Raw genomic sequence first — 17749 nt, forward strand, 5'->3', positions numbered from 1 at the left:
ATTGGTTTATTTATTCACATTTTTATTTTCAAATTAATAGATTGATCATTTATTCCTTAATTTTTTTGTAAACGGCACTCCTGGGCTTCCATAAGAAACTCATATAAAAACGCGTGTTAAAAGTATTTCCCCCAAGTCATCCTTTACGAAATTCATTCACTGATCAGAGTAGTCGCTGCAGCTGTTACCATGGGAATTATCGGATTTCCACAATAACAGTACGTTTTTTTTAATTTTTTTTTTTTTTATTTATTTTTATTTTTTATTAAGTGCGAGTAGTCAAAGTCATTTGGCCTTTTATTATGGAATTGTATATTTCCGGTTGGTCGAGTGTCGTTGTTGCTGTTTTCACGTGTGTTGTTGAGGCATCGAGGTCAGAATATTAATATTTTTAATTTATCTGAACACATACTGCTCTAATTACGTATTTATTTAACAAGGGTCAGACTTCAGTTTTTGGAGGCACAACAGTGAATCTGCTTGTTGGCCAAGAGATCAAGTGAATTAATGATTAAACATTTGATTCATTACTGTAATTATGGACGAGTCTAACAGACCCTCTTCATATTTGGATGAGCCTCCAAACAGTCGTCTGTTTCTCGTTACCAGTAAATCCATAACTGAAGATATGATCCGAGAGCATTTCACAGCTTTCGGTGAGATTCAGGACATCTGGGTGGTGAAAGACAAGCAGACGAAAGAGTCGAAAGGAGTGTCGTTTGTGAAATTCGCCAAATCTTCTCAAGCATGCACTGCTATGGAGGAAATGCACGGCAGATGCCTCGCCGAAGGAACCAAGCCTATAAAGGTATGGCAATATGTGTGTGTGTGTGTGTGTGTGTATGTGTATGTATGTGTGTATGTATGTATGTATGTATACATCCCCACTTCTTTGCCTTCACTAATTCACATGGTTCTCCAGAGAAATTTTAAAAATCAGGAACACAAATTCAGAATACAAATCAGAACAAAATTTAAGGAAAAAAGTTTCCCCTCTTATGAGAAAAAAATTATCATTATTGCAATACAGTAATGAAAACCAATCTATCATGGAATTGTTTTTAAATAAACTAATTTAATTAAAAGTAAATTAAATAAATAATAAAAATAATTACAATACAAAATGCTTAACTTTGGGGTGAAATCAATTTTTTTATTTAAAGTAGTGTCTCAATTAATATGAAGTCAACCTTTGTATGTTTTGTAAAAATTATTATCTAAAAAAGTTTTGTCAGTCAGTAAAAATTTTGGATCATGATTAATCACTTAATTTTCACAATTAATCAAATTTTGAAAGAGCTTAAAGGTTCAATATGTCACATTTTTCATGTAATATTTGCATTTCCTTTTTGCCAGTGTGTGAACGGCTTGTAACGCATCTTAAAAAAAGAGGCCTTCCCGGACTTCCTAGGTTGCCTATTAAAGCCTGTAGCCTGATTTTCATGCGAAGGGAGCGGGCCGCTTTTGCCGGGAAAATCCAAAGGATGTGACATTTATGCGCGCTCCCGAGAGCCTTGCCTCAGACAGTAGCTTCTCTTCCGCTATTCAAACATTTATCTACTGAATCCTGTCTGGCTAAACAGGAACGTGATCGTGGTTGAGCGAAAACTAGAGTGAACATCGGCAGGGCATTTGATTCCTGGAGGGAACTTTGTTCGGTTTTGGGGATCAAAACCGACCCTGAATTGGCATTCTTATTGGACAGGTATGCTTACATAACTGCAAAGCATGTGAAATATAGTGTCATAAGGATTGACCTGTGTAATTTTAGCTAACTTGATCTTGCCTGCTAACGCTGACAAATTGCAAGCTTCCTTGCTTCGTAACTTTCAAATATTTTCAACGATCTTCTCTTTATACTAAAATTCAGGTTAATGTCAATGTTAATCTGTAATTATTCAGCAAGATAAACTACAATAATACATGAAATGAATGCTAGACATTGTTCAAGATAATGCAAAAATCTCCATTAATTAGTGTAACGTAACTTGGTTATACAGAAAATATATACATTCTATTATTATAAAACAATAGCTCATCGATATATCAAAATGACAGTTGTGATGGAATCACATCAATACTGAATTGTGTCAACATATTTATAATGTACAGTCTATTTTATAAACAGCTACAAGGCTCGAAATTGCGACCATTTTTGTTAGGGTTAATAACCAATTAAACTTCATCTTTACATTCTTTTTTTAAATTTTTTTTTACAATGAATTGTAAACATATATATCAAATCAACATTTAAACCCCACAACCCCCCCTCCCTGACCCCGTCCCCCAAAATGAAACAATCAACCCCCGAACATCCCCCCGAACAAAACAGACAAAAAAAGAAAAACATGCGCATTAACCCCGCGCACGACAGCGCCAACTGGCGACAATCCCTCTAAACTCGAAAGGTCCATGAATGCCCTCGAGTCCCCACGACAACTTTGCCATCGGATTGTTTGTGAAAAAAACCCAGTCAATAGGAAGAATGAACACAAAGAACATGTAGATTCATTCACAGAACTGTCTCAAAGGTGTGATCTTCCACAAAACAAATTTCAGCTGATATAAAACCATTCAGAATCCTCGGACAGACAAACGAATGTTCAGTGAGCCGGCTGTTATGAGTTCACTACAGCCAATACCGCCTACAGCCAGTGATGTCGCTGGACATCGTTTTCATCTAATACGCGACAATTACTTGCTACTGTCACACATGACAGCTTCCTGTCATGTTTACACACTCTACTAATCAGTTAGATTTAGATAAGGGGTTTGGGTAAGGGCATAATATTAATAAGCATGTCCTTGATATCTTGCGTGGAACTCGCGTTACTACTTAAGCATTACACATCCTGGCATTTACACATGATGAAATAGTACGAATTCATACTAACGAAATCGTGCGAAATCATGCGAAATAGCCAACTCATAAAATATGTAGGAGAAGCTGTCAACTGGCATCTCTCCCTCTGTCTCTCTCCCACTCATACTCTCTTTCTCATTCTCTCTCTCTCTGCTAATATGACATATGATATGATATGTTTCCTTCAACTGTTTTTCAATCAAGGATACATTGCTTAAGTGTTTTAAGTAGCACCCTACTGAAATCTGTTTTATTCTTTACCAAATCATGTTTTCCTTTTTGTTATTATTATTTTCCAGAACTCCATGTTTTAGAGTTTAATTTAATGTCAAAATGGTGTTTGTGGCAGGGCGGACAGCAGGGCCGGGTCGTGATTCTACACACCCGGCCCCTAATCAGGCTGATTAGCCCGAGAAGGATAAAGGCTGACTGGAGACGGCAGTGCGACAGAGAGAGAGTTACGGACAGCTGTCCGACACCTGTGTGTGTTCGTCTTTTTGGTTCAGTTTCTCATTAAATATTATTTATATTGTCAAGCCGGTTCTCGCCTCCTCCTTTCCATTGATGTGTTACACTGGTGCCAAGACGTGGGAAGGAGGAGGGATGCGCCGTAGTAGAGTCCTTGCCACTACCATCCACCCCAACGGAGCAGCCGTGGCCATCCGCCGGGGGACGTAGGAACCCGGCCACCTGAAAGCGGAGGAACGGCTGCTGACCGCGAGGGGAGGAGGGGCTCCTAACTGATCGCCTGGAGCGGGAGAACTGCTGCCAGGGGCTGGGGAGACCCCTTCCGTGCACCGAAAATTTGGCGGGGCATTCCGTCCGCCAGGGGCCGGAGGACTGCCTCCGATCTGCCCGGGGGGGCGTGGCTGTCATCCACCAGAGGGTGGAGGAGTGGCCGAGGACCAGGCTATGGTATATTGGAGAACCAGGGAAAGGGGGGGGGTGTACGTCATGCCGGGGGCTCCCTGGCCTGAGAGAACAGGGGAGGAATGTGGCAGGGCGGAGGGCGGGGCCGGGTTGTGATTCTACACACCTGGCCCCTAATCAGGCTGATTGGCCCGAGAGGGATAAAGGCCGACTGGAGATGGCAGTGCGACAGAGAGAGAGTTACGGACAGCTGTCCGACACCTGTGTGTGTTCGTCTTTTTGGTTCAGTTTCTCATTAAACTATTATTTAGATTATCAAGCCGGTTCTTGCCGCCTCCTTTCCATTGATGTGTTACAGTGTTTAATCAATTCATTCTTAAAACTTTTAACAAGTGAAAATAGAAGTTTTCATCATGTCATTGCATTTTACTGCTAAACTTTTATTCAACAGCAGTCTTGCTTGTGGTATTTTGCTTTATTATTATTATTATTATTATTATTATTATTATTATTATTATCATAACAGTGAATATTACATTTTACTATACAGTTGTAATATATTTCTGTCACAATTTCTTAAATTTCAGGGCTCTAGCTTATATTTTAAAACATGTATATATTTTATGACGTGTATTTTTTGCCTGAAACAGTTTGCTAAACTGAGACTTAAGTCACATCTGAAATCTCATCTCTTTACACTGGTCTTTGAGTCTGGCAAATGAAATTTATGACATAGATTTGATGTGTTTGTATTTTGTGTTTTAGATTACTGGTGTTTGTGTATGTGGTAATTATTAAATGTTATGTTTTACATTTTATTACTGTGAAGCACTATGGTCAACTCTATTGTTTTAAATGCTATATAAATAAAGTTGAGTTGAGAGATTAAAGGGCAAATGCTGTGATTTAATTATATAGTTTACATGTGCTGCATGGTTCACAGTAGATTAGTGCTCTGCTCAGTCATCTGATACAACATGTCATGAATGATTCTCAATGTCTGTGGAGTTTCCATTGTATGAGTGGTCGGACTTATGCATTCATTCAAAGTACGCATCTCTTCCACACTAAGATTGCAGCCTTTAGCAGTTTAATAAATAACACTAGGAAATGTCACAATTTTAATTTGATTAATTGTCCATTTCAGTGTAAGGAGTAACAGAGCACATGCTCAAAATTAGCATTTTAAAGCAGTCATGTGTCAGTCATACGGAGTGGTGATGGCGTAGTGGGCTAAAGCACATAACTGGTAAACAGAAGGTTGCTGGTTTGATCCCCACAGCCACCACCATTGTGTCCTTGAGCAAGGCACTTAACTCCAGGTTGCTCTGGGGGAATTGTCCCTGTAATAAGTGCACTGTAAGTCGATTTGGATAAAAGCATCTGCCAAATGCATAAATGTAAATGTACACACGCTGGTACCGGATTGAGTCGGTGCTCAGTACTACCAGACTGCAGAAACACTGGTATCGTGACATCTTTTTTTTATTTTAGTACAGATTTGGTACCAAAGTACTAGTACTTTTGACAACACTACCCCTGTATATAAGTGTATTTCTTTCACTTGTTCATACTCTGCCAGCGCAATAAAGTCTTTATATCTTATGTTGCTTTTCAGGTAAATGTATGTTGTTTTAAAATATGTTAAATATTATATTCAACATTCTCCGAAAAAAACAAATCTTCTGCAGTATAGCTCTAAAGTAATTGTACGTTTTGTATATTGGAAAACAAACCAAAAATGACAAATAAAAAAAAAAATTTTTTTTTTTTGCATAGCCCATTGTGCAAAGACTACTCTCACCTTTTTGTTAACTTCGATCCATCGTTAACTCACAAAAAAACCTCTTCTTTACAATAAGATACACACCATGACACATACAGTATATTATGATTCACTACGTCGTGAGCCATCATGTTATAATCTACAGTTTGAAACACTCTCTCTCTCTGTTTTTCACACGACTCATAGAAGCGGCTCTGACTACACAGAGAAATGCCAGTTTCTGAGTTTGTGCTTATTTACACAACTGCTTCCTTATTATTTGAAACTGAATAAAGGATGCATTTAAGATATAATGCTGGGGTGTTTTCTTTTTAGACTCTCTGGCAGTTAAGTTTTGCTCAAGTGGAATGCCAGATAAGGTTCTGCTTTATTTCACGTCAGGACAACACTGCTTCTGTATTTACTTATTTTGTTGACATTGTCGATAATGTTGACTAATCGTTTCAGCCCTATAGTGGAAAGGGGCGATTTCGGACATAAGAGACCCATTTAAACATTCAAAATGACATGCACCCTTTTAATTGACCCTTCGCTAAGCTCCACCCCCCCCCCCCCTTAGTTATGGTCACTCGCTCTGACCAGCTCTGCAGAACTCCCTATAGACCTTGTTTACGCTAGCGCCATCTTTGATTTTTAATGGGAATGACAACGAGTCTGTGAGGGATAGACTTTACAGTCTCTTCAGTGGCACGAATGGCATAAAGCTGTATAAAGCTCCTAGATCACATCTGATTTTCCACAACTCATGTTGTCTGGAGTTCTTTGTAAACTGAATGTTCTTGGAAAGATATTTTATCAATGTTTTGTCCATGGAGCAATCTAAAAATACTTTGAACTGCAGTATGGCCCATTGAAGAGACTGTAAGTCTATCCCTCACAGCCTCGTTGTCATTCCCATTAAAAATCAAAGATGGCGCTACCGTGAATAAGGTCTGGAATAGGAATGAATGGGAGATTGCCGTGGATGGACAATTTTTGGCAAAATACTCTCATAAATGGAATGGATGATATTTGTACGTGGGCTGAAATGAAGAGTGACATTGTGATGCATATTTATCTAAAGTTTTTTGTAAAAGATTGTTAAATTACACCGTAATTTTATTAAAAACTGTGGAGACTGTGAATCAGAATCTAGGCAACTAATAATTCTTGTCACTTGAAAAGGAAAAAACGTCATTTAATAGCGATTACATATTGTAACAAGGTCAAATGGAAAGGAGGCGGCAAGAACCGGACAAAGCATCAAAGTAATGTTTAATTAAACAATAAGACACAAACATAAACGCATACAGGGCAGCTGCCCATATCACACTCTCTCCCGAACTGCCGCCTCCGGTCGCCTTTATTCCTCTTGTGGGCTTGATTAGCCTGATTAGGGACCAGGTGTGCAGCATCACGACCCGGCCACGCCCTCCTCCCTGCCACACTCCTCCCTTCTTCTGGTCAGGGAGCCCCCGGCATGATGTACACAACCCCCCCCTTTCTGGATCAGAGGCAGTCCTCCAGCCCCTGGCGGATGGAACACCCCACCGCGTTTTCGGTGGATGGTAGGGGTCTCCCCCGCCCCTGGCAGCGGTTCTCCCGCTCCAGGCGGTTGGCCAGTAGCCCCTCCTCCCCTTGCGGTCGGCAGCCGTTCCTCCTCTCTCAGGCGGCTGGGCTGATAACATTATCTAATAACATTAGCGTAAGTGAATAGAGCTGTTTATAATGTCTCATAACACACTCATTTTGATGCTGTGAACTGTTTATTTTCTATCACTTTTACTATGACATAAACATTTTTCTTTGTGAATGAACAAGGTGTGCAAAAACTACTGTGGTGAGGAATAAAGGCAAGTTGTGCTGGAAGGATTACAACATTATGGTTTTTCTGGACTTTACAAGTGCTACACAAGTGAAACAGGAGAGATTCAAAGAGTGTAAGAAGTTACTTTATGCACAGGATGTGAGCTTTGCATTGCTTTACCCGGGAATTAAACTGAGAATTGTTGCCAAAGATGGATGTAAGACTTTCACATGCTTACGAGAAGCTTTGGCCTTCATTCAATTAATGGAGTGAGTGGTGGCTTTGCCCGTGCTGAATCAGTGGTATGGACTACATCTTGTGCATTTTGCTGATGAGAGGGTTTATTCGGTTTGTTGCCCACTGCCTCTCACTCTCTCTCTTATTTTTTTTCTTTTCCTTTATTGGCTTATTGTTGTGTTTATTTGTTCATTTTGTGGGTTCGATGTTATTTACTGGGGCCTATTTCACTGAAAGCTTTCATGTGCATTTCAGTTGTATGGTGTATGTAAAAAAAAAAATAAAAAAAATAAAATATATATATATATATATATATATATATATATATATATATATATATATATATATATATATATATATATAAATAAATACCAGACTGAAGTAATCTTGTAGCAGTGGTGTCACAGAGGATCTGGTGAGCATGCATGGACCGTCGGATGTTATGCGCAAGGTTGAAGCAAAATTTATTTTTAATGTTCTGTGGGTTATTAAGAATTTTATGGTTACATCAATGTTGAATTGTGGTCTATATAATTTAGCCTTGGGTACACAATTTTTCTTTGCATGTCAATATGTCACACTTTAATATAGGTAAAAGGTTTCGCTCCACATGGAATTTTATTGGGCTGGGGCACCCTATAAAAAGAAAGAAGGTTATATCTTTTCTTAAGCGTAAAAAAATTTGATATAGTGTTCCTTCAAGAAATGCACCTTTCTTCACAGGAAACTGAAAAACTTGGTAGGAAATGGGGTGGGCATGTGTTTTGCAGTACTGGTTCGTGTAAGAGCTGGGGAGTCATTACATTGATAAGTAAGCATTTACAATTTAATTGTTTCAAACAGATTAAAGATAATGTAGGAAGAGTCATTATTGTTTTGGCTGAAATACAGGGGCAAAATCTTATTTTATCACAGAAGTTAGTTTTGCTTATTCAGGGCAAGACATAGATACTTTGAGGCAGATAAGGCAGAGAAACTTCTTGCCATATACATAAAACAGAGAGAGTTTTTTTTTCACCATTCCTTCAGTGAATTCTTCTGTAGGTAATATATTTACCTCTGCCACAGATATTAATAAGGCCTTTAAAGAATTCTATTTTGATCTTTATAGTTCCACATCTTTGTTTACCGATAAGGATGATAGCAACTTCGTAGAGCCATTAGAACATTGTAAATTGATGAACAATCAAAAATACTTTCTTGACTCAGATATTACTTTGGAGGAGCTTGTTGAGGTAATGAAAGCCTTGCCAACAGGTAAAGCACTGGGGCCGGATGGTTTTGCCACAGAATTTTTAGATCTTATGTCACAGAACTGGCTCCACTTATGTTAAAAGTTTACACAGAGTTATTAAAGAAAGGTGAACTACCGCCAACCATGACACAAGCCCTGATCAGTCTCATTCTTAAAAAAGATAAAGACCCAAATTAATGTAAAAGTTATCGTCCAGTTTCCCTGATCCAGTTAGATGTAAAAATATTTTTTAAAGCAGATTAATTACATCTCTTATACATAGATCAAGTGGGGTTTATTTGTGGTCATAGTTCTTCTGATAATATTAGACGTTTTATAAATAATATGTGATCAGTAGCAAATGATCAGACCCCGATTGCTGCCATATCACTTGACGCCGAGAAGGCGTTTGATTGGGCGGAATGGAATTTTTTTTTTTTTTTTAATGATTTAAGGAATTTACGGGTTTGTGAACCCTTTTATTGGGTGGATTAAGTTACTCTATAAACAACCGTCAATGACAGTGCAAACTAATAGATTAATTTCAGATTATTTTGGTTTTGGTAGGGGAACCTGGCAAGGCAGTCCTCTCTTCCCTTTGCTGTTCTGTTTTGCCCTGGAACCATTAGCAGCTGCATTAAGAAAAGAAGAATATTTTGCTGGTATTGTAGCAGGAGGTGTGGTGCATAAACTTTTACTCTACGCAGATGATATTATTATTTGTCTCCGATCCTTGAAGATCTATGCCTAGCCTCCACGGAATTATTCATTCTTTCTCCAAATTTTCAGGATAATGGGTGAATTGGTCTAAATCGGAAGCTCTTGGTCTGACAGCATATTTCCCTACCACAGCTTTCCAACCTGGCACCTTTCAATGGCCCAAGCAAGGCATTAGGTACTTAGGCATTTTATGTCCAGCAAATTTGAGAGATTTAGTTGGTTAATTTTGACCCATTAATGAAAATGTTCTCGTGTGATGTTGTTAGGTGGGCTTCACTACATTTGTCTATGGTTGGGAAGGTCAATGTTATAAAAATGAGTTGTATCCCCAAATTCAATTATTTACTGCAGTCTCTCCCTCTAGAAGTTCCTCTTTCTTATTTTAAACAATTTGATAGAATATCTAAGTTTTTATTTGGAATGATAAACGACATTGGTTACATTTCAGAAAGTTACATAGACCAATTGACAAAGGAGGTTTAGGCCTCTCCAAAATTTTGTTTTATTTTTATGCTTTTAATCTTAGACACTTGGCCCATTGGTCTCTTCCACCTGAGAGAGCCCCTTCCTGGTACAACATTGAACAAGCGATCCTTGCCCCAATTTCACCATTACAAAGTCTTTCTTTTAAATTGCCTAGAGAAGTAAAAATGAATCCCATTATTTCACACTTACATTCAGTATGGACAAAAGTTTCATGTATGTTCAATTTTGATACTTACCTAAATGTTTCCTCAAGCATATGGCTGAACCCCAAATTATGTATTAACAAGTCCCCTTTTTGCTGGAAAGAATGGATGGAGAGGGGTGTTGCTACACTTGTTGACCTTTATGAAAACTGAGCTTTGAGATCATTTGAAAATATAACACAGCAATTTAGGATTTCTAGGTTTCAATTTTTCAGGTAATTACAGTTGCGCTATTTACTTTGTGCTATTTTTGGTGGTAGTACACTTTGTATGGTGCTCACAACCTTTGGAAAGGGGCATGACGTGTCAGTGTATTATTCCTTGTTTTTTCAGATTTAATTTTTTTTATTGATTCACATATATGAATACCGTAAAACAAAACATATATACACAGAATCAGTTTTAACCCACACTATTACCCCTCCCAATCCCACTCTGACCCCAACAACATCACAGTGGTCTCAAATGATATAGACACACACACGCACAAGAAATAAATAGATAAGTAAAAAAATATAGTAATAATAATCACATATCCATAAATGACACATACCCACCCCATTTCTCTGCGAACATGTTGTACCTCCCCATTCTTCTAAATGCCCCTTCCTCAAAGGCCGCCACCCTTCCTATCTCCTGAAAAGAGGGTGCTCCAGCCAACCTTCAGCCCCTTAAAATGATCTGCCTGCCGATCATGACACTGGTTAAGACCCAACTCTTTATGTGTCTACTTTCAATGTCGATGACCACCCCATCACCCAAGATACAAAGTCTGGGGCAAAATGATACCCGAGTGCCTAACACATTGCACGCCAGATTCTGAACCTTTAACCAAAACTTCTTTATCTCAACACACCCCCAAAAGACATGGGTTATGTCTCTGTCCTTTGATTGGCATCACCAGTAGGTGGGTGTGTCTTTAAGACCAAGCCTATACAATTTAGAGGTGGTCCAATAGAACCGTTGTAAAATCTTGAACTGTATAAGGCGCACCCTTGCGTCTCTAGATGCAGGTTTTATGTTTTTTTTAGAATCGTAGCCCATTCTCCCTCCTCTAATTCCAAGTTTAAAGTTTTCTCCCATAATCTCTTGAGAGTGGTTGAGGCTCCACCCCCCCAGACTGAATTAACAAGGAGTAATACACTGATGCCTCATGACCTTTTCCAAAAGCAGTAATCACCTCTCCTAGAGTATCTGCTGCTTTAGGGGGTATATGCTATTCACAAAAATACTACAGAGCAAGTGGCGCAGCTGTAGATACCTAAAAAGTGGGAGTGGTGGTGGTGTAGTGGACTAAAACACTGAACTGATAAGCGGAGGGTTGTTGGTTCCATCCCCACAGCCACCAACATTGTGTCCTTGAGGCACTTAACACCAGGTTGCTCCAGGGGGATTGTCCCTGTAATCAGAGCTTTGGATAAAAGCATCTGCCAAATGCATAAATGAAATTGTAAAAAACTGAGATCTGGGGATCCCAAAATGTTGAACCAAATTTTCAAAGGATCTCACACTACTCTCATATAGGTCACCGAGTGTATTAACCCCCCTCACAATCCACTCTGACCAACAGAAAGGGGACTTATTAATGCATAGTTTGGGGTTTAGCCATAAACTCGAGGCAACATTTGGATAAATATCTGAATTAAACACTCATACCACTCATACCGAGTGCAAATGTGAAATAACGAGGTGTGATTTAACTTCTCTGGTTAGATTGATAGAAAGGCTTTCCAATGGAGAAATAGGGGCAAGAACTTCCTGTTCAATACAAAATCAGGGAGGGGCTCTCTCAGGTGGAAGCGACCAATGAGCCAAATGTCTGAGACTGAACGCATAGTAATAAAACAAAATCTTGGGTAGGCCTAGCCCAACTTTGTCAATCGGCCTATGCAGCTTATTAAAATGTAATCTGGGGCGCTTACCATTCCAAATGAAGGACTTCGCTATGCTCTCAAATTGCTTGAAATAAGAGAGGGGGACATCTATAGGGAGTGACTGTATCAGGTAGTTGAATTTGGAATGCAGTTCATTTTAATAACATTAACCTTCCCAATCATCGATAAATGTAATGAAGCCCACCTGTCCACATCGCTCAAACCTTTTTATTAAAGGGTCAAAATTAACAGTAACTAAATCAGACAAATTTGCTGGAAATAAAATACCCAAATACTTAATGCTGTGTTTGGGCCACTGGAAGGCACCCAGCTGGAAGGCCGTTACTGGACAGTACGCTGTCAGAGACAAAGCTTCAGATTTTGACCAGTTGAATTTGTATCCTGAGAACTTGGAAAAGGAACTAGATTGAAAAATTTGTGGACAAACTTTAGGTTGGCTTAAGCCTAGTCTAAAAGTATATATATATATATATATATATATATATATATATATATATATTAGTTAGATAGATAGATAGATAGATAGATAGAGAGGCAGATAGATAGCTCATTTGGTTGCTAGGCAGTTACAAGGGTCATACCCAAAAGGCTCTTTCTCTACAATATTCTAGTGCAGAGATATTTGATTTGTTACATAGTTGCTAGGGTAACCCCATCTGGCTGCTAGGCAGTTACCAAGGTGATATTCAAAAGGCTTCTTGCTACCCTGAGTCAAATGAAAGAAACCCGATGTCTTTACGTTGTTCTGGTGCAGAGATATGTGATTTATTACTTGGTTGCTAGGGTAACCCCAACTGGTTGCTAGGCAGTTACCAAGGTGATACTCACAATGCTCCTTGATACCCTGAGTCCAGTGAACGAAACCAGAAGTCTCTAAAGAGTGGTGTGATGTAAAGATAGAAAAGAAAGTGATGGAGTGATGTATAGATAGATTGAAAGTATGAGTTGTAAATTAGAGCAGCTAAAGGCATATTAAAGGTCTTCTGTGTGGCTGTATACTTTTGCATTTTTGACAGTTGGAGTTTGAATAGTCTGAACATTCCATCAGTGTAAGTGAATGGGGATTTTTCCGATGTTTGATCGTCCGCTGTGGGAAAACCGTAAGTCCGATCAGTTAGAAAAGATATAGCACACTATTCAGGATTAGTCTGAAGGTCTGTGCTGAGTTTGGTGCCTGTAGCTTAAAAGCTCTAGGAGGAGTTAGAGTCAGAAATTTTAGTCTCAGAAGAATAATAATAACTAGATTGAAAAGTTTGTGGACAAACTTTAGGTTAGCTTGAGAAAGCCTAGCCTGAAAGTTTGAAGTAGTTGTAAAAGCTTGAAGTTTGAAGGTTTTAAGTTTGAAGTAGTTATATGTTTAAGTAGTAGTTTTAAAAGTTCAAAGTTTAAAGATTATAAGACCATTCAGTCTATCAGACAGACAGACAATGACCCTCAGATAGATAGATAGATAGATAGAGAATAACCCTCAGATAAACAGATAGATAGATAGACAGATATATTGAGAATGACCCTCAGATAAACAGATAGATAATAGATAGATAGATAATGACCCTCAGAAAAAAGATAGATAGATAGATAGAGAATGACCCTCAGATAAACAGTAGATAGATGTGTTTTCTACTTTGTTGCTAGGGTGAGCTAATTTGGTTGCTAGGCAGTTACCAGGGTTACTCAAAAGGCTCCTTGCTACTCTGAGTCCATTGAACGAAACCAGAAGTCTTTACGTTGTTCTGTTGCAGAGATATGTGATTTGTTACTTGTTTGCTAAGGTAACCCCATTTGGTTGCTAGGCAGTTACCAGGGTGATACTTATCAAGGCTACTTGCCATATTGAGTGAAATAAGTCAACTCTGAAGTCTCTGCGATTTTCTGGTGCAGAGATATGTGATTTGTTAATTGGTTGCTAGGGTAACCACATCTGGTTGCTAGGCAGTTACCAAGGTGATTCTAAACAAGGCTTCTTGCTATCCTGCGTGAAATAAGTAAATCTGGAAGTCTCTACGACATTCTGATCCTGAGATACCCATCATAGCGATTTTGAATGGAAGTCAATGGTGTTTGGTTGCTAGGGTGCTCTAAATGGTTGCTGGGGCATGGCTAAGTAGTTCCCATGATGATAATTGAAGACTGATTGCTCAGCCAATTAAATCAAGCCAAATCTCATGTCTCTAAGACATTCTGATCTGAAGATATCACACACTAAGTGAAAGCAATAGAGTTGGTTACTAGGGTGCTCTAAATGGTTGCCAGGGTGTGGCTAGCCAGTGAACAGAGTGATTCTTATTGGCTGCTTACTCATAAGAGCCAATCCCCAAGTGTTTATGACATTCTGTTCTGAAGATATCCTTCTGAGCCATTTTGAATGGAAGTTAATGGGTGGTGGTTGCTAGGGTCCCATAAATGGTTGTTAGGGCATGGCTATGCCATTTCCAAGGTGATACTTAAAGACTGATTGTTAGCCCGAGTGAAATGAGCCCACCCCCATGTCTCTACGACATTTTGATTGGGAGATATGATCCCACAAAATAAAGGATCTTGTCATAGTAGGGAAAAAACAGTTGTTTTCATGGGTGAGACCCTTGCCATAGTATTCCTATGGGGCATATTTGGGCCCGTTTTACCCCCCAGGGGGGTACATCTTTCCCAAGCCAACCTAATTAATAATTCTGTGGAGGCAAGGCATAGATCTAGTAGGGTCAGAGACAAATAATAAAATATAATCTGCATAAAGCAGAATCTTATGCGCCACACCTCCCGCCACCACCCCTGGAAAATCATTCTCCTTTCTTATCGCGGCTGATAATGGTTCCAGGGCAAGACAGAATGGGGAAAGCCTATCCAGAGTAAAATAATCTTTAATTAATCCATTTGTTTGTACCGCTGCTATAGGGTGTCTATAAAGTAACTTGATCCAACCAATAAATGTACTCCCAAACCCATACATTTCCAAAATCTTAAAAAGATAATCCCATTCTACCATATCAAATGCCTTTTTGGCGTCAAATGAGATGGCAACGACCGGAGTCTGATCATTCGCCACTGACCACTTGATATTGATGAAACGCCTAAAGTTATCAGAAGAGCTATGACCCCGAATAAACCCCACTTGATCTATATGTATAAGAGATGTCATAACTTAATCGATTAGCAAGAATTTTTGACAACATTTTTACATCTAGCTGGATCAGGGAAATTGTATGGTAACATATACACTCGCTTGGATCTTTGTCATTTTTAAGAATCCAACTGATCCGGGCTTGTGTCATGGTTGGCAGAAGCTTTCCATTCTTTAATGATTCCGTATAAACTTCTAACAAAATTGGAGCCAGTTCTATAGCATAAGATCTAAAAAAGTCAGTGGCAAAACCATCTGGCTCTGGAGCCTTGCCTGTAGGTAATGCCTTAATTACCTCGTCAAGGTCAGTTTCCTCCAAGATTATCTTAGAATCAAGATAATTTTTTTGCTCAGTTGTCAATTTAGGGAGTTCTAATGGTTCCACAAAGTTTCTAATATCTTCATCAGTAGATGAACACGTATAGATAGAACTCTTTAAAGGCATTATTAATATCAATGGCAGAGGTAAAAATTTCACCACCAGCAGATTTCACTGAGTGAATGGTTGAAAAAAAACTCTCTCTGCTTTATATATCTAGCCAAAAGCTTCCCTGCTTTGTCTTGCCCTGAATAACCAAAACTCCACTTTCCACGACAAAATAGTATTATATCTGCATTTTAGCCGGGTCAATTTGGCACTTCAGCTCTGCCTCTGCACTTCTAATATTCCTTTCCAACTCCACGAGTTCTCGTGCTTTGGAATTTTTGATGAATGAGTCATACTGTATGATCCGACCCCTAAGAACTGCCTTGAGTGCCTCCCAATCCACGGCCACAATAGACATTGATTTCAGTCTTTAACATTTGTTGGTAATCAGGATTTTGCAAAAGGGATACATGATACATATGATTTCTTTTTCTCCATATTTGGCAACACCTCTAAATTCACCGGGGCATGATCTGAGACTAAGATAAGTTTCCAATTAAGCAATCAACAACAGATGAAATGAGGGACTTATATAAAAAATCTATTCTTGAATAAATCTTATGGACGGATGAAAAGAATGTATAGTCTCTATCAGATGGGTTCAAAAGTCACCAAATATCTGCAAGACCAAGATTTTCACACATTCTGTGACCGTCAGTGTTGGTCTAGGGGGCTTGCACACTTTTGCTTCACTATGATCAAGGACTGAGTCCATTAAAAGATTGAAGTCTCCTCCCAATATTATATCATGAGGTGTGCCAGCGGCTTGCAACATCCCTTCAAAATCTATAAAAAAAGCCCTGATCATCAGTTTTAGGTGCGTAAATATTAGCCAAAACCAACCTTTGCCCCTGAATTTCTGCTAAAATAATAATGACTCTTCCTAATCTATCTTTAATCTGTTTGAGACATTTGATTTGTAGATGTTTACTTATCAATGTAATGACTCCCCTGCTCTTACTTGAGCCAGCACTAAAGAAAACATATCCACCCTATATCTTCCCAAATTTTTCAGCTTCCTGTGAGGAAAGATGTGTTTCTTGAAGAAACACTATGTCATATGTCTTGCGTATAAGAAAAGAAATAACCTTCCTTCTTTTTATGGGGTGCCCCAACCCATTCACATTCCACATGGAGAAAGATAACCCACTCATATTAACATTTGACATTTTGATATAATAGAAAAAATAAATTGTGTGTCAAAAACAAGATTTTAAAGACCACATTTCAACATTAGTGCAACCAAACAAACAGAAAAAAGACAAATTGCGCATTAACCCTGCGCACAACAGCACCAACCAGTGTCCATCCCTCTAAACTCAAAAGGTCCATGTATACCTACGAGAGCCCCCGCGACAACTTTGCCATCAGATTGCCCAAGTCTGGTGCTTCTGCACAACTTTTGTGAGGCAAAATTACATAATAGAAAATACTTTGTAAAACAAACCTCAGCCAATAGGTAGAATAAACACAAAGAACGTGTAGATTCATTCACAGAACTGTCTCGAAGGTGTGTTCCTCCACAAAACAAAAAAAAAAAATTATATATATACAGGTGCATCTCAATAAATTAGAATGTTGTGGAAAAGTTCATTTATTTCAGTAATTCAACTCAAATTGTGAAACTCGTGTATTAAATAAATTCAATGCACACAGACTGAAGTAGTTTAAGTCTTTGGTTCTTTTAACTGTGATGATTTTGGCTCACATTTAACAAAAACCCACCAATTCACTATCTCAAAAAATTAGAATATGGTGACATGCCAATCAGCTAATCAACTCAAAACACCTGCAAAGGTTTCCTGAGCCTTCAAAATGGTCTCTCAGTTTGGTTCACTAGGCTACACAATCATGGGGAAGACTGCTGATCTGACAGTTTTCCAGAAGACAATCATTGACACCCTTCAAGGAGGGTTAGCCACAGACATTCATTGCCAAAGAAGCTGGCTGTTCACAGAGTGCTGTATCCAAGCATGTTAACAGAAAGTTGAGTGGAAGGAAAAAGTGTGGAAGAAAAAGATGCACAACCAACCGAGAGAACTGCAGCCTTATGATTGTCAAGCAAAATCGATCAAGAATTTGGGTGAACTTCACAAGGAATGGACTGAGGCTGGGGTCAAGGCA

The 17749-nt window shown here is 38.8% G+C and overlaps 1 protein-coding gene across 1 annotated transcript in view; it reads left to right on the forward strand.

Annotated features, from left to right (window-relative positions):
• Positions 1-333: 333 nt before the first annotated feature.
• Positions 334-17749, forward strand: part of rbm45 (RNA binding motif protein 45) — a 114505-nt gene continuing 97089 nt past the window's right edge. The window contains exon 1 of the mRNA XM_051710493.1: positions 334-808. Coding sequence (XP_051566453.1) covers positions 539-808 — 270 coding nt within the window. The 5' untranslated portion in view covers positions 334-538. The remainder of the gene's footprint in view (positions 809-17749) is intronic.

The sequence above is a fragment of the Myxocyprinus asiaticus genome, chromosome 11, assembly GCF_019703515.2.
Source record: "Myxocyprinus asiaticus isolate MX2 ecotype Aquarium Trade chromosome 11, UBuf_Myxa_2, whole genome shotgun sequence".
In the NCBI taxonomy this organism is placed as follows: Eukaryota; Metazoa; Chordata; class Actinopteri; order Cypriniformes; family Catostomidae; genus Myxocyprinus; species Myxocyprinus asiaticus.